General features: G+C 37.2%; 2 protein-coding genes across 7 annotated transcripts; one reads left to right on the forward strand and one right to left on the reverse strand.

Annotated features, from left to right (window-relative positions):
* The first annotated feature begins 6,055 nt into the window (after nucleotides 1-6,055).
* On the forward strand, nucleotides 6,056-13,339 carry LOC111785042 (cell division protein FtsZ homolog 1, chloroplastic-like). Its single transcript, XM_023665522.1, has 6 exons — nucleotides 6,056-6,438; nucleotides 6,787-6,886; nucleotides 7,027-7,256; nucleotides 7,665-7,832; nucleotides 12,529-12,762; nucleotides 12,850-13,339. The coding sequence occupies exons 1-6, from the start codon at nucleotides 6,202-6,204 to the stop codon at nucleotides 13,126-13,128; spliced, it is 1,248 nt and encodes a 415-aa protein (XP_023521290.1). The 5' UTR covers nucleotides 6,056-6,201; the 3' UTR covers nucleotides 13,129-13,339.
* Nucleotides 13,340-13,447: 108 nt separating this feature from the next.
* Nucleotides 13,448-21,029, reverse strand: LOC111785043 (transcription initiation factor TFIID subunit 6-like). 6 transcript variants are annotated; one of them, XM_023665526.1, is made up of 13 exons: nucleotides 20,930-21,029; nucleotides 20,611-20,768; nucleotides 20,196-20,282; nucleotides 16,593-16,694; nucleotides 16,403-16,511; nucleotides 16,145-16,239; nucleotides 15,934-16,071; nucleotides 15,740-15,835; nucleotides 15,424-15,548; nucleotides 14,945-15,077; nucleotides 14,480-14,593; nucleotides 14,259-14,370; nucleotides 13,448-13,953 (listed from the first exon to the last, which is right to left on the reverse strand). In XM_023665526.1, exons 2-13 carry the CDS (start codon nucleotides 20,734-20,736, stop codon nucleotides 13,598-13,600), a joined length of 1,593 nt encoding a protein of 530 aa, XP_023521294.1. In that variant the 5' UTR covers nucleotides 20,737-20,768; nucleotides 20,930-21,029; the 3' UTR covers nucleotides 13,448-13,597. The 6 variants fall into 6 exon arrangements, with proteins under 6 accessions (XP_023521294.1, XP_023521296.1, XP_023521291.1 ...); XM_023665528.1 differs by having other exon boundaries at nucleotides 20,864-20,959; XM_023665523.1 differs by lacking the exons at nucleotides 20,196-20,282; nucleotides 20,611-20,768; nucleotides 20,930-21,029 and adding exons at nucleotides 17,212-17,298; nucleotides 17,627-17,784; nucleotides 17,946-18,045.
* Nucleotides 21,030-22,888: the final 1,859 nt, after the last annotated feature.

Consider the following 22,888-nt stretch of genomic DNA (forward strand, 5'->3'; position numbering starts at 1 on the left):
GTTTTTTTTTTTTTTTTTTGGAAGAAAATCGTCGACAGCTTCGGTGAGGGGAGTTGGACGTTCTTCCCCGCCGTGGTCAATATGACGTTGATCCAGTTCAACTCAAATTGGACTTCAAATGAATTCCCTAATCATGAGATTTTGATTCCTATTATGAGTCTAATGAAAACAGTTCAATTTATTATTATTTATATGTGTACTTGTCAAGTTGGTGACGGTTGTTGAGGATGGTTGGGAGGGAGTCCCCACATCGGTTAATTTAGGGAATGATCACGAGTTTTTAAGTAAGGAATACATCCGTTGATTGCTGTAAAATTGTGGTCTATCCAAAATATAAAATCATCTTAGCTGAGATCCTATTTAAAATTGAAGATACTGATTAGCTAGTCTTTGACCAATGATCAAACCTTCGAGTCATGAATCGTGACGTGAACCAACACACAAACATTGAAAAATACGATAAAAAAAATAAAACACCAAATACATACTCAAAACTGCAAAGGGAGATAGACTGACTTAGGTGGACAGATCCTGTAGGTCAGATCCTATAGGTCGTACAACTCCCGACCACTCCCCACCTAGACCACCTGCTCAAGTATCACATGTGAGTATAAAAATACTCAATAAGTAGCCTACTTGTAGGCTCTTAATTAAATACATAACTTAGTTAGTTACCACGGGCTAAGTCTTGGGCTCAAGAAAATTTAGGCCTAGGTTCTATAGCTTATCTAAACTTTTGGTAGGTCATAAAGTTTCTATAATGTAGCTCTCATGCCTAAAATAAACTCAATCACGATTTGTAGGTAGTGTTAGATTGTGGAGCTTGATGTTTACTTATGGACTAAGAGTTAAGGATTAACTATCCAATTTGAGAAATCTTATCTATTCTCATGTTTAGTTTCTAAAATAGAAACTTCTTTGTTCACCTTTTAGTTTTTTTTTTTAAAGGTGAATTATCTTATCTCTAACTACTTGAAATCATTTATTAAAAAATCTTAGACGCGGTGGAGTTTTTCATCTTGGTGTCTCCATTTATATTTCTCCTTTCATCTCCTTTTTATTCTTTAGGATCTTCATCTAGATCAAGTGTGTGAGTTGTATGATTCTAACAAATGATTTCAGAGTTAGGAGAGATTCCCCATGATCTGTAAAGATGAAAATTTCAAAGATCGAGATCAAGAAGATTGATGGATTCAATATCGATATTTGGAAGATGTAGATTGAAGATGATTTTACCAAAAAGATCTTCAAGAACTCTTGTCCAAAGTGAAAATACTGGATTGAATAAGAAGCATTAAAGACTTGGATACAAAAATGGCTGGCTTGAAACTTAGAAATGACAAAGATGAGGTTCAGATTCTAACAATAAAAGTCTCGAACTTGAGAGCTCAATTCCATTCCTACAAAATCTATATTTTAAATAGTAATTTGTGGGTGTCTACATCTCTCCCCAAGATAAACTTTGTAACTCTTCAAATTCCCACTAAAGAATTCTTTAGTGGGCATGATTTACTCCCACTATCCAATCTCAAAAAAAAAAAAAAAAAAAAATTCACNAAAAAAAAAAAAAAAAAAAAAAAAAAAAAAATTCACTTCCGACGATAATTTCTCAATTAAATTAACTTATAACGCATGAAATGATAGTTGAATCGAGCCTATCCAATTTTGTAGATGAAGAAAGAAGGCTTGTTGAACCTTCTTGGTCTTGGATCGTGTGATAGTTGGAACATTTGGAACACCGTGATCCTTATTAGATCGTCATCAGGATGATGCCAAGATTAAGTGGGATAGAATATCACAATCCATGATGCAATTGTACACTTAGAAGATTCATCGAGGATAATGACTAATTTAAGTAGAAGAGAGTGTCACAACCATATTATGAAGATAATATGTTGTGATCCCTATATGCAAATAGACAAGGTAGTGATATAGAAGTGGCACCTAATTGACTAAGTGAGGGCTAAGATAAGACAAGTGTCATTCATTTTGCGAAAAACCCAATCTATAATTTAAAAACAGAACACATCACAATTTAGTTTCACTCGCAAGTCAGTGAAAGAAGGTGTTAGTGTTTTGAGAAGATAGAGGGTGCATCTAGCAAACATATTGAAAAAAATGTGTTGATGTTGAGAAATAGAGCTTACATTGCCTAAGAAGTAAATCATTGGTATCCATGAATTTGAGAGGCGCAACCTCATAAAAATTTGGATACATGAACGATAATATGACATCATGAATGGATCTTGAATATCGTTGACTACAACCCATCTATAAGATCATATCATCACACTAAATCTGGAGGAGCAACTCATGTGCCAGCTAACTGACTGAGTCTACTTGTGTGATCCCTTTGCCCCTTTCAAGGTGAGTTTATGGAATAGAGGTCTTATTGAGAGGTCTTTGACCATTTCCACATACAAGAGTGACACTAAACATGGTCGAACCTTGAAATACTATCGTGTCAGATCCATTTAGGTCAAGCTCGACGATAATCTATCATAGGCCTACCAATCGGGACAGGAACACTACGAGTTCGAAACCAATATCCCTAATAATTCTAATAACATATTGAAGGGAATACAAAGTAGTCTCGGCTTTAGCGATATCATTCACAACTGCTAAACTAAATTCTTAAGGGCATCTTAACGGTTTATAACTTAGTTCTTGTTTTCAAAAATATATGGACTAGTTCTTGGGGCTAATCATGGTGTGGGAGCACTCAGATTAGTTGTATAATTGAATCTCATAATTCATAAGTGATCATCTCACTGAAACAGCATGACATGATAATCGTGAAATCATTCATGCTTCATTGCCCTATGCTTGTCATAATTCTCATAAATCTATAAATCAACTATTTGTAGGTCTCATGATTATTTAGAGTATTAAGCGTAGCTGATATTTTATTTATAGCTTAAAGTCCTAAGTTTTATCTCGGTAGGTATTGAGCCTTTGGCAAGTACATCTCTAATATGTGAATCGATCTCTTCATTTAAACATCCTAATCATGCATACTCACAGTTATCAGTTAATCATGCTCAAATCTAGCATATCCCAACCATTCTTACATGTATTAAAATTTTGATATGAATACTTGCTCTCTCATGTTCAATTTGATCACTTCTTATGTAACACCCCTAGGTTATTTAGTAATGTCCAAGTAAGGTGTTGTAAATCCCAAAAGACGAAGTTGTAATGAAAGAAGGGCAAAGTTTCATTTTTCTATCTTTATGAATTGTAACGACCTAGATCCACCGCTAGCAGATATTGTCATTTTTGGGCTTTCCCTTTTGGGCTTCCCCTCAAGGCTTTAAGACGCGTTTTAAAGCCTTGAGGGGAAGCCCGAAAGGGAAAGCCCAAAGAGAACAATATCTGCTAGCGGTGGATCTAGGTCGTTAGAAATGGTATCAGAGCCAGACACCAGACGATGTGCCAGCCTTCTCGCTGTTCCCCGAAGGGGGTAGACACGAGGCGGTGTGCCAATAAGGACGCTGGGCCCCAAAGGGGGATGGATTTGGGGGCGGTCCCACATTGATTGGAGTAAGGAAAGAGTGCGAGCGAGGACGCTGGCCCCGAAGGGGGTGGATTGTGATGTCCCACATTGGTTGGGAGGAGAACAAGCCACCATTTATAAGGGTGTGGAAACCTTCCCCTAGCAGAAGCGTTTTAAAGCCTTGAGGGGAAGCCCGAAAGGAAAAGCCCAAAGAGGACAATATCTGTTAGCGGTAGATCTGGGTCGTTACATGAATCTTATTGATTTCTAATTAAATGGTGGTGAAAGTTCTTTATTTATAATCGTGTACTAATCTTCCACTAAATTAACCATCAACAATAACCAGATCATGATAAACGGGATCTAACGAACATTAATGTAGAAAATTAGCGACTTTGGTATAAGCCTACAAGTAAGTGATCATACTTTTGAAACGTCTTTTGGCTAGGTTAGATGATTTGTATGTTGTATGAACAATACATACTTTGACTTATTTATATGTTATTACTTGTATGATGCAATATTTATGAACTTGCTATGATGGATGTAATTCCAATATATTAATCCATGATACTATATTCACGTTATCCCCTATGAAACATTTGATGAATTATTTATGCTAAGAATGAATTATATGTCAGGTACACGTATGTATGTCTCATAGGAATGTTATGTTATGAAAAGTATGGAAGTACAACATGCATCATAACCATGTACGATGATTTGAAAATGTGAAACTTCATGCATGTTGTATGTCACGAGCATGAAATAATTTTTATATATATTTTGTACAAATGAGTACACCATGATATGATATGCACTATGCTCTTATCGTTGGTATTCAGCAATGTGAGCATGTGTGCTAGCGTGTAGTTAAACTTAGGGGGTACGTATATGAGATCACCTAGTGGGTTCATGCAGGTGTGCATGACCCGTGTATAGAGAATTACTATGTATGCTGAGAATATTTGATAAAACCACCACACCTAAATGGGGTGAAATTCTCTATTCATAATCATCAAATAAATTACCAAGGAAATGGGAAGAACAAAAAATGTATACGAGATATTTTCGTATAATAAAAAGACAGCTATAATGGGAGACAAATATTTAGATATTTGCCTATAATTAAAGATCAAATATGGTAAACTATAATTCAGAACTAAATATCCTTAACACCTAGCAAGTTGAGCGTCTAATTTGAACGAACATGAAACTTGGATCTGAAAAATTCAAAGAGAGGTCGAAAAACACTTTTTGCGAAAATATCAGTAACCTCGTTCGTAGGAGACGTCTGGTTGGGCAGTATTTTCTTGGCCATCGAAAACTGCAAAGGGATTGTTGGACAATAACGATGCTGCCTTGGCTCCTACGAGAATATATATGTCTAAACCAAAAGAATAAGGAGACTAAGACAGATGGTCTTGGTCAACCCGCGAATAGAACAAAAAAGTAGAGAGAAAATAGAAAATCTCCCTAAGAATTATATGAGGTGTGGACTATAGAGACCCAAGGCAGAGGCTTCAGATTTAGATTTAGGGAAATGGCTCTACTATGAGAAAATGGAGAGAGAGAGGATTGGATTGTGGCTGTAAAGAAAAGAGGAACCATAGAAGAAGAAGAGGGCACAAACTAAGAATGCTCACTCTCTGAGGTGTATTTTAGACAAAGAAAGAAAGAGGGGTGGAGATGGAGTGGGCTCTCCACTTTGTGGACTGGTTTGCTATTGAGTAGATGAGCAGAGTAAGAATATCTCGAGCATATTTTAACTGACTAATAAAGAGACCATCAGGAATGATAGATCTAGAGATTCTATTCACATAACCACCATTGTCAGGAGTGAAGGCCGACGACGGAGTAGTAGGCAGAGCAAGTGGAGAAGTAGGCAATGCCATAGCAGATGGTGAAGTTCTAATGGACAGAGATGGAGCCACGCCCTTCGGAGCAAGAGACGAAGTCACCACAGTGGGCGAAGGAGCCGATTTTGCAAAGAGGCTGACGGCGACCTAGTTGGTGAAGAGGCCAGTTCGACGCCCGAATTTCGAAGGTAAATCTCAGTAGAAGGTCGATGGGCTTGTCAAGATTCTGTATATTTGCAATGAGAGCGCTGATGAGGATCTTGAGGATAGGGTTTTTGTGAAGGATGAAGGGCAAATGGGAAAGAAAATGAGAGAGGCGCTAAAGAGAAACATATTGTATTAGAGAGGGTGAAGTTGTATGTTCAGAATATGACGAATGAGGGTTGCGAAGGATGATTTGGAGCCAAAATGGTGGAGCCAAAGACTAATCAATAGGCTCTGCATACACAGCAATGACAATGAAATGTATGGAACAATGTCATGCCTCTCCGTATAGAGGCCTGGAGCTTAAACAACATTAAACAACATCTGCCACGAGAATTGAATCGAAAATATTTAAAATACAATGCTTTTCTATAAAATTTATGATAGGTAAATTATATTCTATTATTTTCAAATTTCTCGTAAAGAAATGCAACAAGTTATCCAAAATTTTGGTCGCATTTAGCATACAAAAACGGACAAGATTTAGTTCTCATAAGGAAATGATAGCGTTTCGCCTCCTCCAACTCCTTCCGTTCAATGACGTTAGCCTTTTTCTAAAACCCTAAAGCCTGCACCTGTTCCTCTCGGTCTTCCATTTCTTGGGGACTCCACGCTTTGCGGAACTGTATCAATTCTCCGATTATGGCAGCATTTCAACTCTCTAATCTATCAACTTCTTCAATTCCCCCTCAGTTCTATCACAAGCCATCCTGTATCTCTTCCTCTTCTAATTGCAACCGAAAATGTCCCTCTCGAAGACACCATGTTGGCTTTGTTAGCTGCTCATTTTCTCCTATGGAGTCCGCCAAGATTAAAGTAGTGGGAGTTGGTGGAGGCGGCAACAATGCCGTTAATCGCATGATTGGCAGCGGTTTGAAGGTGCGTTTTCCCTTCGCATTGCATAGACTTCCCTTGAGGTTCAATGTGTCTAGTTTCAGGGCAAACAAGAGTGGAAGTTCGTGTAGATTTGCGCTTTTTTGTTCTCTGAATTCCGTTATTGTTAGAGGTTCACCCATTTAATCGTTGATTGCATTCACAAACCAACTTCATTACTTTGTGGAGCTGGGAATGCTTTGAGTGGCTTTGCAGTCAACTTTGAGTCCATTCAATTGTATAACGATATTTTTGTTTGTTTCTACTATCGATATAATGTGTGCCCAAATTAATATTGGTTGCTAGTTGGGTATAATGGAGACTGATGGCTATGGTTATTGAGTTTTGTGTTAGGGTGTTGATTTCTATGCCATAAACACGGATTCTCAAGCCCTAGTACAGACTGCTGCTGAGAATCCACTTCAAATTGGAGAGCTTCTGACACGTGGTCTAGGTCAGGAACTTCGCCCTTTTCTTTTGGTTCTTTCGGCCTTTTGGGGTTTTGTTCTATGTGACTAAGTAGCATTGTGACCTGTGTAGTGATGCCTATTGTGTCTTCGACTTTCGTTGATTTGTTTCTTGATAGAGATGCAGGTACTGGTGGGAATCCACTTTTAGGGGAACAAGCGGCGGAAGAATCAAAAGAAGCGATAGCTAGTGCTCTCAAGGGCTCTGATCTTGTGTTTATAACGGCCGGTATGGGTGGAGGCACTGGGTCTGGTGCGGCCCCAGTTGTTGCCCAGATTTCCAAGGAGGCAGGTTACCTGACTGTTGGTGTTGTTACGTATCCATTCAGTTTTGAAGGGAGAAAACGATCCTTGCAGGTAGGTTTCTTCCTTTTCTAAAATGACTGCATATTTATTTTTTGACTTCCTTATACAATGAATTTAGCTTCTTCCCTCCCTCCCTTGGGTTCAGATTCTCTTAGAATATGTGTGATTGAACCCTTAAAATTTTGCTGTGGTGTACATCGAAGTATGTGGTGTTTCTTTCTGCTTTGGTAAAAATGGTAATAGACTAAATAAGTGGTGGCCTTCCGTTGCTTTGGTTGGTTGGTTGCAAGGTGCAGAATGAGCTGGCTACCGTTTTAACATTATGGTTTCCTGGAACAACTGTTATATTTGAAATATTACTCCATTATGATAACATGGAGGATAAACCCATTTTCATTTAGTTATGTGAAAGATTCTGGCTTCAATATATATTACATTTTAATGTTTACTTCTTGTCAGGCGCTGGAGGCGATTGAAAAATTGCAGAAAAATGTCGACACTCTTATAGTAATCCCCAATGATCGCTTGCTTGATATTGCTGATGAACAGACACCCCTTCAAGATGCTTTTCTTCTTGCTGATGATGTTCTACGTCAAGGAGTACAAGGAATTTCTGATATAATTACGGTGAGAATTGTTTGTGATACATAAATATTTCCTCCACATTTTTTCTTGGTTGATTGGTTTGTTACCCGGAAAAAAAAAGGATACTGATCCAGAATATACATCTACTTTGGAGTTCGATGGATTGGAGAAGGGGACACAGTGTTGTCAAGACTTTAGAAGTATTAGAGGGAGCTTATAGAAGGAATTAGAAGAATTGCTCCCCTTAAGGATGAGATAAATTGAAAGCTAAAGGTCCATGTTAAGTGAAGTCATGAGGGTGATTTTAATTCTCTTCTCTCTCTCTCTCTCTCTCTCAAAGTATTACACTAAGTTGCTAGCATTGAGAGATTGAGCATTCATGTATGTATGAGTCTGAATTAAATGGATTCTTATGAGTGGGTAAGAAATTGAGAGAGACAGATTGTTAGTTGTTATTACTAATGCTTATGATTGCCCCTCCACCGTAGCCTCCTGCTGATGGTATTCATTAGTTGTTAATTTGCTTTGGAGGTAGGGAGTGGCTACAATCTTTCAGTTTGACGAAAATCAAGGACTGTCTTTACCATGGCCCACGGGTAGGGAGAAATCGTGTGGCTGATGCCCTCTATTTTACAGTTTTTCCCAAGTTCAATGTTTCAAAAAANAAAAAAAAAAAAAAAAAAAAAAAAAAAAAAAAAAAAAAAAAAAAAAGAAAAAATCCCAAGATAAAAGGGGATCTTGAGTGTTTTTGTTGGAGAGTATTGTAAGAGGACTAGGGGTATCATTGATTCTATTATTGAAACTCACATATTTGTCTTACATATTGAAGGGGAGTAGCTGTTGTGGAGTTTTACAGAACTATAAGGTTATTTTATGAATCTAAAGATGAGCTTGGCAGAACAGTTGGGTTATTTATCAATATAAAGACGAGCTTGACAGAACAATTGGGTTATTTTTATCAATCTATGGATGAGTTTGACCGAGCAATAGGGCTTTTTTTTTTTTTTTTTTTTGTCAAGCTATGGTCGAGCTTGACAAACAGTAGGGCTATTTTATCAATTAACGGATGAGTTTGACCGAAAAATGTGGTTATTTTGTCATCCTGGATGACAAAATAACCATATTTTTGTGGTTATTCTGTGACAAAATAACCATATTTTTGTGGTTATTCTGTGACAAAATATGGTTATTTTTGTGACAAAATATGGTTATTCTGTGGATGAGCTTGATAAAAAAATAGGGTTTGTCCAACAAGTCTACAGCCTACAGATAAGTGAGTCTATGAGGGGGCTTGTTCATGCCTACAATGAACTTGAGATAGAACGAGAGGGTTGTTCGAAAGTCCAATATTCTTGTTCAAGGTCATCTCTGGATGAGTAAACAGAATGATAGGGTTGTTCACTAGGGCTATTTTATCAATCAATGGATGAGTTTGAAAGAAGAATAGGGTTATTTGGTCAAAGCTGTGGATAAGTTTGGTAAAAAAAAAAGGGTTGTCCAGCAAGTCTACAGTCTATAGATAAGTGAGTCTACTGTGGGTATTGTTCATGTCTACAATGAACTTGACTAAACGATAGGGATGTTCAGAAAGTCCATTATTCTTGTGCGAGGTCATCTCTTCACATCCCTTGTCCTCCTTAACTAAAGAAGGGGAACCAACTCCAATGGGTGAATACAAACTATATTTAGATTTTGTCAAGAAAATTCTAGATTTAATACCCTGCCGCATGCAAAGATGGTGCAACTAGAGCTTCCCTCTTCAATCAATGATTTAAAAAGGACCAATAAAGAGTGCAAGGAAGGTTGTAAGAGAATCAACACTCTAGAGAGGGAGAGTGAGTGAGGTCTCTTGTGGCAGGCGTAAGGTAAAAGGTTTGGAATGGGCATGCGGCTATTGTTAACACTCATTGGACAAGCATGATCATGATATCCTTCCCTACTAAACAGGTCGATGTTCCTATAAATCGACTCTGCTCTAACTCAACAATATGAACCGTGATTGACTTCAGGTTTTCGATGCGCTCCCAACTGATTTTAGCATTAGGGAGTCTCTTGCACTTTACAAGGAACTCTGTTTTATCTCTTCTCAGGTTACTGACTCATGGCGCGCTCTCAACTAGGATCTCTTTCATTTTTTCTAGCAGTATTCTTCATCGTGGCAGGAGGTTGTGTCACCTCGTTGCGCCTAGTGTCCTCTTGATTGAGATGGTATGCTTTCAAGTTACTTACATGGATAATAGGGTGGATCTTCATCCATGAAGACAATTGAATTTTGTATGAGGTCCTTTTGACCTTCTCATTGACTTCGACTGGTCTTTCATATTTTCGCAGTCATTCATCCTTGCTGCCTTGAACCTGAAATTATTCTGGTCTCAGCTTGATAAACACTTGGTCTCCAACTTTCTTGTGGTTTTCTTTTCTAATCAACCCATTTTTTCATCTGTTTTAGATCAACCCATTTCTTCATTCGTCAACAATTTGTCTTGTTGTTTTTAAGTTCAGCTTGTTTGAGTGAAGCCATACGATACACATTTTTGGTAGGCGGTCCTGCCCTTGGTAGTTACTCAATTTCTTGATCTATCTCTCTGCATGGGGGCAAGACTATAGGTAGATTTTTTAGTGTGACATTGCGGTATTTTTCTTACACCTGCTCAATCTCTATGTGAATGAAACTCTTGTTTTAATATCATTGAAGTGTCTATGATACATTGACCATCTTGTATATCCATGTGCCTAGATCTCCACCACAATTTCACATCTTCAGCTAGATGTATAGCTGTCCACTTGACTTTTGCTTCTTTTGCCACAGTGGCTCGAAAGTATTGTTCGAGGTCATAGATAAAATTATCTAGAGCATTGACATGTGGAATCCCACAAAAAGGTGTAGGCTCCAAGATCTTAACCTTGTTAAATTGGACTGCGCGCCCTATTGAGGTTTAGTCTTGTGCTTATATTTGCCAGTTCGGCTCTCTCCACATTGAGGACAACCTTTACATTTTTTAAAAAGGTCTGAGATCATCTAAACTATCGATTTTAGAAGTTGTCTAAACCCTTGACATGTTCCTCCATGTGGGCAATAGAGCCCGTTGAGCTATCCCTATGCCTAAGCCACTAGATCGTGTGGCTTTGTCTTTTATGGGCTCAACCCTCAAAATTAATGCTTGGGTGGGTATCAGTCTAGGCAGCCAGCTACCACGTCCATCTTATCAATTTTTGTGGCAATCTCATCTTGACAAGATTTCAAAAATCGAAAACTTTCTAGGACTTGTCACACATAGAGCATCTACTCTTCGATCTCGACCAACCGGTCAACATGGGACTTTCTCACCTACTTAGTTGTGGACATGTTTACTGATTCCACTTATAGGAGTCAACTCGACATTGATACTAACTCTCACAATCACGCTCTTTTTGGATTCACGAATCGATTGTGCGACACTTACTCTTTCCTCGGAGTAAGGCAGCCATCTAAAACCTGGGTTGTCAGTGGCATAAATGGCCTATAATTTAGCCTCTACCCCGTGTTCTTGGAAAACAGTTTTAGAAAATGGGGTTAGAGAAAGTCTTGGAAAATGTTTTGGAATGAAATTTAAGAAAGTAAGTGTTGTACGCTAGCAAGCGAAAAGAGACCGCACCACATTGATATCATATAACCTAGGTAAGAAGATTTGACTATTGTATCTCCTTATAGTACATTTTGAGGCAAATTGTCTTTGGCAAGTGTAGACATAAAAAATGGCGAGGAGTCATACTCATAAAATTCTATGAAAGATCATAACTATGTTAGAATGAAAGACATGATAAAATCAAGGTAAAAATGTTTGGAATGGGTATGTGGCCACAAGCAACACGCCCCAATAAGCATGACTGTAACACTAAATAAGGTCCAAATATTTAGGATATTTTTTATGGTTGCTAAAATTGTATAACCTAACTTTCTATCAAGTTGATCTTCATTAGTCTTATTAGACATTTCGATTTTCATCGTTTGCCACACCATATGTTGGGCCATTATTTAGTTAATATATTGTTATGTATATATATAAGTGGGCTTCTATCAAGTTGATCTTCATTAGTCTTTCAGACATTTCGATTTTCATCGTTTGCCACACCAGTTAATATATTGTTATGTATATATATGTATATATATATGTATATATATGTATATATAAGTGGGCTTCTATCAAGTTGATCTTCATTAGTCTTTTAGATATATCTATATATGTATGTACATATATATATATAGATATATATGTATATATATGTACATATGTACATATATATACATATAGATATCATGGTATTTGGAGCCAACCCCTGGACATACTTTGTAGTTGTCCACGGGTTTGGACCTGAGAGATATTAAAAAGAGTTTTCCTTATTAAATTTACTTGACGATTTGAACATGGAATCTTTGGGTAGGTGTTACTCGGAGACCACTTGGAACCATGCCGTCCCTTAGGGGAGTGTTAGAGAACTCATAATAAACAGATGTAACATGGGATCTTTGTTGTGCTGGTGCATCGCAAATCTTTGTTGGGGGCCTCAATTATTTCCAAGTTTTCTGATTTATGTTATTTTATATCAATATTATAAGTAGCTTTAGTTATTGACTTATGATGCCAAATGTATCAATTATATCACGTTTTAGAGTCGGGTATTCAATCAGGAGAAGTACGCATTTGTGTCATTACTAGTTGCCTATTGTTTATTTAGTCTTTGCTTCCTCACTTTCTAGATTCCGGGGCTGGTCAATGTGGATTTTGCTGATGTGAAAGCTGTCATGAAAGACTCGGGAACTGCAATGCTCGGAGTTGGCGTCTCCTCCAGCAAAAATCGCGCAGAAGAGGCGGCTGAGCAAGCAACTTTGGCTCCTTTGATAGGATCATCCATTCAGTCAGCTACAGGAGTGGTATATAACATTACGGGGGGGAAGGACATAACTCTTCAGGAAGTGAACAGAGTCTCTCAGGTTATGAACTTCTTATATGGATTCTTGAATTGTTTTGAGTTCGAGTACAAACTGATGTTTTTGTTTGGGTATACAAAATTTTGGCAGGTTGTGACAAGTTTGGCAGACCCATCAGCAAACATAATATTTGGAGCAGTTGTGGATGATAGGTACAGTGGAGAAATCCATGTAACCATAATTGCAACAGGATTCTCTCAGTCCTTTCAGAAGATACTGTTAGCTGACCCCAGGGCTTCAAAACTTATTGATAAAGTGACTGGAGGAGATCAAGAAAAAAGCAGCAAGGCCTCGTCACCCCTCCGTCTCGACTTATCGCCTGCTGCTGCATCACCAACGCTTAATCGAGGTCGAAGGCTCTTCTTTTAGCCAAATATTCCTTGCAAAAGTTTCTCTTGCCTTAGGAAAGCGTTGTGAATCTCTCTCTTGTATATGTTATGCTCTTGCAAGTTTAGTTGCTTCCACTTGAATGACGATAAAACAACCTTATAGGCATCTCCTTCCCGCCTGCTAATTACTTACATTGATTTGTAATCAGCAATTTTCGTCATTTGAATGAATTAAAAGTTTAGTTGATTTTGTCTGTCGTTTAAAAGATTATTTTAGTGCTATTTTAATCTATCAAGTTATCAAGAGAAAGTCTTGAATGAGTAAAATGTTTGTCTTATCCACTCGAGTAAATTGTAAATTCAAACGAACACACCATAACAGTATTTTTTCAAGGAATCCAACTATTCTTCAAAATGATTCGTTTCAATGGTCTGACGGTGATAATTACAACATGACCACTCAATCTAGTTGCTTGATGTAAACATTTAAAATAACATTAAATTTAGATTCACAGAAAGAAGGATAGCTCGGGTTTTGGGATGAATGAAAACAGATCTTCACCAAAGAGTTGAAAAAGAGAAGTCAGCAACGGCCCAACATCCAAATCCTCCTTCCATGCTACAGCAAGAGTAGAAGAACCCTTAACATCTTGTTCACCTCCAACTCCTTCCCTCCCTGGCTTCATTTCATTTGGAAATTTTCGAGCTACACCTACATTGGGACCTCCAAGTGGCATGGAGCTTGTAGCCCCTTGAATATCGACCATCATGGAGTTCATAGGAATTGCACCCAATGTGCTATCTGTCGCCATCTTTTTGAGTGCTGGTTGATGCCCCAAGTTGTCTGCACTAGATCTGCGTTTATCTACGAGTAAAATGCAGGTAAGAGTAAGAAGTCAGAAGTCGATGATGGAAAATTAACTTAGTTTTATGACAACTTCTATCTCCATCATTGAATCTCTTAGTACCCCATCCATCCAATTTCCAGAAAAATGTACACACACAAACCAAAATTGGCCACAAAAAAACAAACTTGTTAACGACCATGTCATTCATGCAGGCATCTAGGAACACCACCAAATTCTAAAAGCAGTATGGTTCATGCATTTGCATCAGATTCCACGTGAAATTGTGATCCTTAAGAATTTGGGTAGGGGGAAGAGATCATACTTGAGATTTTCATCAGGACTTTCCCGTTGATTTTCGAAGTACTAGGTATTGGTGGAGATATAGAAAGAGGAAACACTTTCAACCAACCACGGATGCATTTACCAGCTGCATGCTAGGAGAATATGGGTTTTGTTAGCTGAAGGCTAGAAATATGAACCAAAATCGAAAGACAGATGATGAAATATGAACCAAATTGAAAGACAGATGAAATATGAACCAACCAGTAAGGCACTATAAACTAGCCAAGCTTCATGCCTCCTACTTTCATTCTTTTGCTTCTCCATCTCTAGATATTGCAGATATGGCTTAAGATTTGGTAGTATAAACTGGCGAACCTATTCAGAAGTCAAGACAGACTCAGTTTCAGCTTTACTAACATCAATACATCAAACAAGGGGAAAAAAAGAAAAAGAGTCCAAAATGAGATTTCTTTATAAATGAGAAAACAGTGCACCAGATTTTGTGCTTGAAAACTACGAAAGCAAGATGGCAATCCTGTGAAGGGCATGAATCATTAATTAAGAATGATCTAAAACAAACTAATTGTGTCCAAGATTGACAATATTTTCTAGGACAGCTGGGCAATCTTTCATTCTCGATTTAAATGTGAAACTAAAATAATCATGTTGATAGATTCTATGACATCTCCCTTCATTATACATCAAGTCATTGGCAAATAGATTTACCACAGAGGGTCCAAGATCTGATAGCCCTTGAACTGCACCATAATGCTGAGGTAATAATTTTGAGGGGTCCAAGAAAACATGGAGAAGAGTCTTGGTTACACGAGGTTGAATATTGTGATAAACATGTCCAAATCTGCAACCATAATAAGTAATATAAAGAATAAGAGGAGAAAAAGAGATGTGCAATAAGGAAATAGATGAAGACATCCAGCATTCCAGTCCCCGTAATGAAGTTGACGGGTGCATACATATCTATCTGTGGGTTTTTGCATGAATTTTATACCATACAGAATGCATAACCTATGTTGGAAGCGGGAAAGCCAGAGTGATAGATAGGAATATGGTTTTCAGGCAGAAACCAGAGCATTTGAAATGAAGGATATTGCAAGGAATTTCAACCTGCTTTTATTGGAATTTCTTTGACACAGATATTTGTTATAGAAAAAAATGTCATGGTATATAAAAGGAAAAACAATCACCTTTTGCATATCAAAGAAACCAGGCTTGCTGCTAAGTCTCTAAGCTCCCAATGATTGTCAGAAAATCTTTTACCTAATTGTTTTGCAACAAGGCAGGTAATGATGGATGGCATCAATTGGTGTAACTGGAGAAAGGAACAATAGACCATCATAACATATTTATCTGTTCAAGTAGATACCAACATTAAATCAAAACAACATGAAACCTTTAAAGATGGACCATGTTAAATTTTTGTAATAGTAGAGATCCAATCAACAAAATTCATTACAATTGCAAACATAAGCAGATAGATTGACCATACTACCATGTACTTACATAAGGTGCCACATGTATCTGCCGATTTTGAAGAAGGCACCATATCATCCTCATCAAAGAAATCAAGAGTTGAGAATTACTTAAATTTTTTGAAACCTAGGATGCAGGAACCATCAGCCCAACATGAGTGAAAAATAGATCAACTGTGACAAATGTAAAGAATGGAAAATAAGAAAACATCTATGACATGGTACCTCGTCGGCGATGAAGCATGCAAAGTATGGAACCAAAGGTTGAATTCCTGAGTCCACTGCTAGGCTCCTTAAAGCTTCTCTAAAGGGAATAGACCCAGACTTGTTCAAGGTCAGGCCTGTAATTTTCTCAAAGTAAAGCTGCAAAAGAAAAAGGTATGAAAACTCTTTTCTCAATACAGCTTATAGGTAATTTCATTCTAAGATAATGCACCTGGAGATCCCTCGAAATCACATTCTTAGTAGGTGCTTTAGAGTCATAAGGAAGGTCTTCCTCCTTCAAGTCAGATTTCTTTCCATCATGCGGTTCTACAAGCAATGTCGATAAACAATCCAAATAACTTTGCAGCTTCTGATTTTAATAGAGTAGGTTCTATGGTGAAATGAATACCAATGCACCACAGACCTAATTGTTACCACACCCAAAAAAAAAAAAGGAAAAAAAATCACACAGCACATGCGGAGAAGCCACCTTCAGTTGGCAAGTTTTCTGCGACTGCAGGCTGAACACCTTCAACTGCCAGCCAGTGAGCAACAACGGATGTCTCAACAGTTGCTTTAGATAAAGGTGCCTCAATAACCTGCAGAAGTGTAAACACGAGTCATTAAAGGAACTTATGCATCAAATGAAATGAAGCATTTGACGGTTATATAGCTCTTACATTATTTAACTCCACATCCTTGTCATCAATGTAAAAGAGATCCTTGTGTCCAACAGCCCTTTTGAACCGCAAAGTATCGCATGCAGCAAAACCATATATTGGCTAAGGCGAGATATTCATAGATAAAAACAGGGGATATTAGATGTTGGCCATACGAATCCAAATAGAAACTACTGTATAACACATTCAATACAGAGCAAATCAAAGGTTTTGGTATGCACGAGCCGATACTAATACTAAACGAAAACGTGGATAGAGAACTCGTTTGCTAAATATTAAAAACAAATAAGTAGCACCAACAAGTTGATGGAATAATAGAAATTATAATAACATCATTCATTACAAAACTTAGTATCAGAAAGTGGAGGAACTACTGAAAAATCACGACCATTCAAGTTAGATATTTATAAAACAACTTATGAATTACTTCTCAAAATCACTAGTGAGTAAAAAAGGGCTAATTAACTAACACATCCAAAATTAAATTTCTTAAACACAAAATGAGTAAGTAAAAATCAGGAAAAATATCCAAATCAAATTCCAAAAAGGATACCATATTAATATGAACACAAATAGAGAAAGAGAAGACAGCATCTCTCCCTACAATCCTGTAACTCACCTCTAAGTTCCTTAATTTAAGTGCGTTGTCAACGTCCATGGAAGTGAGAACAGTTCGCTTCGAATGACGCATGCATTTAACTGCCTCCTGCATTTCAATGACAATAGAAATCAAACAACCTTCAGATTCTAAAAGCCCTAGACACCATTAACAATGCCATGTTTAGTACTGAAAGCTTCCGAGGATGATGAAACAAATTCTAAACGATACACTTAATGACCAAATATAGCATTATACATCTTACTTCCACTGAATTGCAACATCAAAATTGACCAGAGTACATCCTAATCGTATCTAACCGAAGAAGAAAAAAAAAAAAAAAAGATCTCCAGCAGCGACGTAATTGATATGCTTCTATATAATTAAGCATAAAATTCTCAAAGAAACGCCCAATCGGTAATTTCAGTAACAATACCTGCATGATTTCACGGACCCGGTACTCGACATCTGGAGTAAGCGCAAGAGCAACCTCAGGGGATAGGTTGGAAATCCCAATGCTCTGCGCAACGACTTCAATCGTCTCCTTCGGAACAACGCTCATATTATCAAACAGTTTAGATGTTCGAGTTCGTTCTATACAATGTTCCCAAATCAATACAAATTCAAATTGTTAGGTTGTGAAAAACAAGCAAAAACACCTAAGGGTGTGGAAGTTGCAGAAAGCTCACAGAGAGTGAAGATGAAAGGAAATTTGGGAACTGAAAGCACAAGAACTATACGACTTCAGGATTTACCGGAGGAAGAGGGTCAGCCACGGCAGACGTCAGGGACAGGTCGTTCTCCGGTTCAGAGCCGCCCGGTTGGTTTTGTTGCACCGGGTCATCACTATAAATGCTTTTTTTTCTTTTTTCTTTTTTCTTTATATATATATATATATATAGTTCATAATTCTTTAATCCAATAGAATGAACAATAAAATGCCCAATTAAAAACTGGAATTATGAGGGAAAGGTAGGGCTCTATTAAAATAATAATTTGAAAATTAAATTATGTTAAATTAATTTTAAAAATATTTCTAAATTTAGTCATTTAGTATCAAAAAAATAATTCTAAACTTTTAAAAGTTTCAATAATAATTTTTAATTTTTTTTTAAAACATGTCAAAGACTATTCCAGCATTCATTATCAGTGCTGGAGAACTTTACCTTAACCTAAAAAATATAAGGATAACAAGTGGATGAAATATTTTAAGAAATACTCTGCAAGTCACACTAATTTTAGTGTTAGTAATGCAATCACACATCTAACATGATTGGGACCTGTCTTTTAAAACTGTAACATGGACTTGAACTCTTTCCCGTTCCGAGCAGGGTTGGATGTGTGGTACTTCTACTTCCCCATACATGACCCACACACATACACATTGACCCACCAGGCAGGCTCGTATATGTACCCCCTGGGCTCGGCTTGGTCGGGCACAACACATTACACGTCACCGGACACCACAAAAAAGGAAAGACCCGTATGATATCATGACGAACATAAATATCGAAAGTGTGCGTTTGTACTAACATAATATAGCGGGAAAGTACTCCAAACACATGACATACATATATGCATGAGGTCCCAAAAGATTTAATTTGGAGAGGGTTGGTGGAGTTTGATTGGGGAGGGTTGTTTAAAAGACGTAATTTTATTTATTTATTATTTTATTATTTTACTTCTGTTAATACACCATATGCTTGTAAAAAAAAACTTTTGTCCCCAAAAGTGTTTTAATCTTGTACTAACTCGGATTCTTGTCTATCTAGAAAGGTTTGTAGTCTAGAACGAAGTCAGTCTAGTATTTGTGAAGCATGGATATGTGTCATATGTTATGCATTGCGAAGAGGGACAGTGGTAGCGTTGATCTGTATGTCACTAGTCTAATCCAATCTAGAATGTTGAAAAGTCCATGAAACTTGGACTTAGCTTGTAATTTTATCCAAACTTTAGTATGCCGTTTATCGATGTCACCTTCAAGCATACCTTGATCAGTTCCTTATATTTAATAAATAGTCGCACGGTCGGACCATATCCTCTTATCAAAGCTAATATGCTCAATTGAAAACGCTAAGGTGTCAATACTAATGCTAGAAAACCTCGAATACTTAATTGAGCCTTAATTTTTAACTTTCCCACTTCCCTGCTTTCTTCTTTTAACATTTTTTTTATAGGGTTAAACCCCTTTTGATACCTTGTAGTGAAGATCTTGGTCTGGAGTTTTGAGTGATTATCCCTTGGACATCCCTTGAGAGACCAGTTGGGTCCTATGCTCACTGAACAACTCAATCCTAACCTATGCCCGAGGCTTCATATGTTCCTCGCGACATAGTCTAATACTTGCATCTATGGCTTCATGTGTTCCGTGTGATACAATCTGTGTACCTATGTCCAAAGCTTAATGCGTTTCTTGCAACGTAGCCTATGTCATAGGACCATGTTGCACTGCTCATAGGGAGGTCTTTATGATATCTCAGGTTCTCCTTCTAAGAGTTTTTTGTTAAGTTTGGAAGCATAACCAAGAAGAAAATTCTTAATAAGTACGCCATAATCCATATGAGTTACAAACATTTGTTTGCATCTTGTCACTCGGTATTCATAAAAACCTTGATTTCCTATAAAGTGTCTTGAGGGGTAGTTACGTACTTTTTCTCTTAGTTCATATCCAAAAGGTGTTCCAATCCCGTTAATATCTTACCTACTTACCCGTAGTATCATAAATGAGTCTCATATAAATTTACATATTGATAGGTATACTTGGTTTAGCTACTTATCATAAACTAATGATCACCAAATTTCATACATAACGTTATCATATCATATTGAGTCTTCTCCTAAATTTTCACCAGTAAGATAATCCATTTAGCGGGTTTGTGGCTTAATGGNAGTAAGTAAAAATCAGGAAAAATATCCAAATCAAATTCCAAAAAGGATACCATATTAATATGAACACAAATAGAGAAAGAGAAGACAGCATCTCTCCCTACAATCCTGTAACTCACCTCTAAGTTCCTTAATTTAAGTGCGTTGTCAACGTCCATGGAAGTGAGAACAGTTCGCTTCGAATGACGCATGCATTTAACTGCCTCCTGCATTTCAATGACAATAGAAATCAAACAACCTTCAGATTCTAAAAGCCCTAGACACCATTAACAATGCCATGTTTAGTACTGAAAGCTTCCGAGGATGATGAAACAAATTCTAAACGATACACTTAATGACCAAATATAGCATTATACATCTTACTTCCACTGAATTGCAACATCAAAATTGACCAGAGTACATCCTAATCGTATCTAACCGAAGAAGAAAAAAAAAAAAAAAAGATCTCCAGCAGCGACGTAATTGATATGCTTCTATATAATTAAGCATAAAATTCTCAAAGAAACGCCCAATCGGTAATTTCAGTAACAATACCTGCATGATTTCACGGACCCGGTACTCGACATCTGGAGTAAGCGCAAGAGCAACCTCAGGGGATAGGTTGGAAATCCCAATGCTCTGCGCAACGACTTCAATCGTCTCCTTCGGAACAACGCTCATATTATCAAACAGTTTAGATGTTCGAGTTCGTTCTATACAATGTTCCCAAATCAATACAAATTCAAATTGTTAGGTTGTGAAAAACAAGCAAAAACACCTAAGGGTGTGGAAGTTGCAGAAAGCTCACAGAGAGTGAAGATGAAAGGAAATTTGGGAACTGAAAGCACAAGAACTATACGACTTCAGGATTTACCGGAGGAAGAGGGTCAGCCACGGCAGACGTCAGGGACAGGTCGTTCTCCGGTTCAGAGCCGCCCGGTTGGTTTTGTTGCACCGGGTCATCACTATAAATGCTTTTTTTTCTTTTTTCTTTTTTCTTTATATATATATATATATATAGTTCATAATTCTTTAATCCAATAGAATGAACAATAAAATGCCCAATTAAAAACTGGAATTATGAGGGAAAGGTAGGGCTCTATTAAAATAATAATTTGAAAATTAAATTATGTTAAATTAATTTTAAAAATATTTCTAAATTTAGTCATTTAGTATCAAAAAAATAATTCTAAACTTTTAAAAGTTTCAATAATAATTTTTAATTTTTTTTTAAAACATGTCAAAGACTATTCCAGCATTCATTATCAGTGCTGGAGAACTTTACCTTAACCTAAAAAATATAAGGATAACAAGTGGATGAAATATTTTAAGAAATACTCTGCAAGTCACACTAATTTTAGTGTTAGTAATGCAATCACACATCTAACATGATTGGGACCTGTCTTTTAAAACTGTAACATGGACTTGAACTCTTTCCCGTTCCGAGCAGGGTTGGATGTGTGGTACTTCTACTTCCCCATACATGACCCACACACATACACATTGACCCACCAGGCAGGCTCGTATATGTACCCCCTGGGCTCGGCTTGGTCGGGCACAACACATTACACGTCACCGGACACCACAAAAAAGGAAAGACCCGTATGATATCATGACGAACATAAATATCGAAAGTGTGCGTTTGTACTAACATAATATAGCGGGAAAGTACTCCAAACACATGACATACATATATGCATGAGGTCCCAAAAGATTTAATTTGGAGAGGGTTGGTGGAGTTTGATTGGGGAGGGTTGTTTAAAAGACGTAATTTTATTTATTTATTATTTTATTATTTTACTTCTGTTAATACACCATATGCTTGTAAAAAAAAACTTTTGTCCCCAAAAGTGTTTTAATCTTGTACTAACTCGGATTCTTGTCTATCTAGAAAGGTTTGTAGTCTAGAACGAAGTCAGTCTAGTATTTGTGAAGCATGGATATGTGTCATATGTTATGCATTGCGAAGAGGGACAGTGGTAGCGTTGATCTGTATGTCACTAGTCTAATCCAATCTAGAATGTTGAAAAGTCCATGAAACTTGGACTTAGCTTGTAATTTTATCCAAACTTTAGTATGCCGTTTATCGATGTCACCTTCAAGCATACCTTGATCAGTTCCTTATATTTAATAAATAGTCGCACGGTCGGACCATATCCTCTTATCAAAGCTAATATGCTCAATTGAAAACGCTAAGGTGTCAATACTAATGCTAGAAAACCTCGAATACTTAATTGAGCCTTAATTTTTAACTTTCCCACTTCCCTGCTTTCTTCTTTTAACATTTTTTTTATAGGGTTAAACCCCTTTTGATACCTTGTAGTGAAGATCTTGGTCTGGAGTTTTGAGTGATTATCCCTTGGACATCCCTTGAGAGACCAGTTGGGTCCTATGCTCACTGAACAACTCAATCCTAACCTATGCCCGAGGCTTCATATGTTCCTCGCGACATAGTCTAATACTTGCATCTATGGCTTCATGTGTTCCGTGTGATACAATCTGTGTACCTATGTCCAAAGCTTAATGCGTTTCTTGCAACGTAGCCTATGTCATAGGACCATGTTGCACTGCTCATAGGGAGGTCTTTATGATATCTCAGGTTCTCCTTCTAAGAGTTTTTTGTTAAGTTTGGAAGCATAACCAAGAAGAAAATTCTTAATAAGTACGCCATAATCCATATGAGTTACAAACATTTGTTTGCATCTTGTCACTCGGTATTCATAAAAACCTTGATTTCCTATAAAGTGTCTTGAGGGGTAGTTACGTACTTTTTCTCTTAGTTCATATCCAAAAGGTGTTCCAATCCCGTTAATATCTTACCTACTTACCCGTA

Source organism: Cucurbita pepo, unplaced genomic scaffold (genome assembly GCF_002806865.2).
Source record: "Cucurbita pepo subsp. pepo cultivar mu-cu-16 unplaced genomic scaffold, ASM280686v2 Cp4.1_scaffold000342, whole genome shotgun sequence".
NCBI lineage: Eukaryota > Viridiplantae > Streptophyta > Magnoliopsida > Cucurbitales > Cucurbitaceae > Cucurbita > Cucurbita pepo.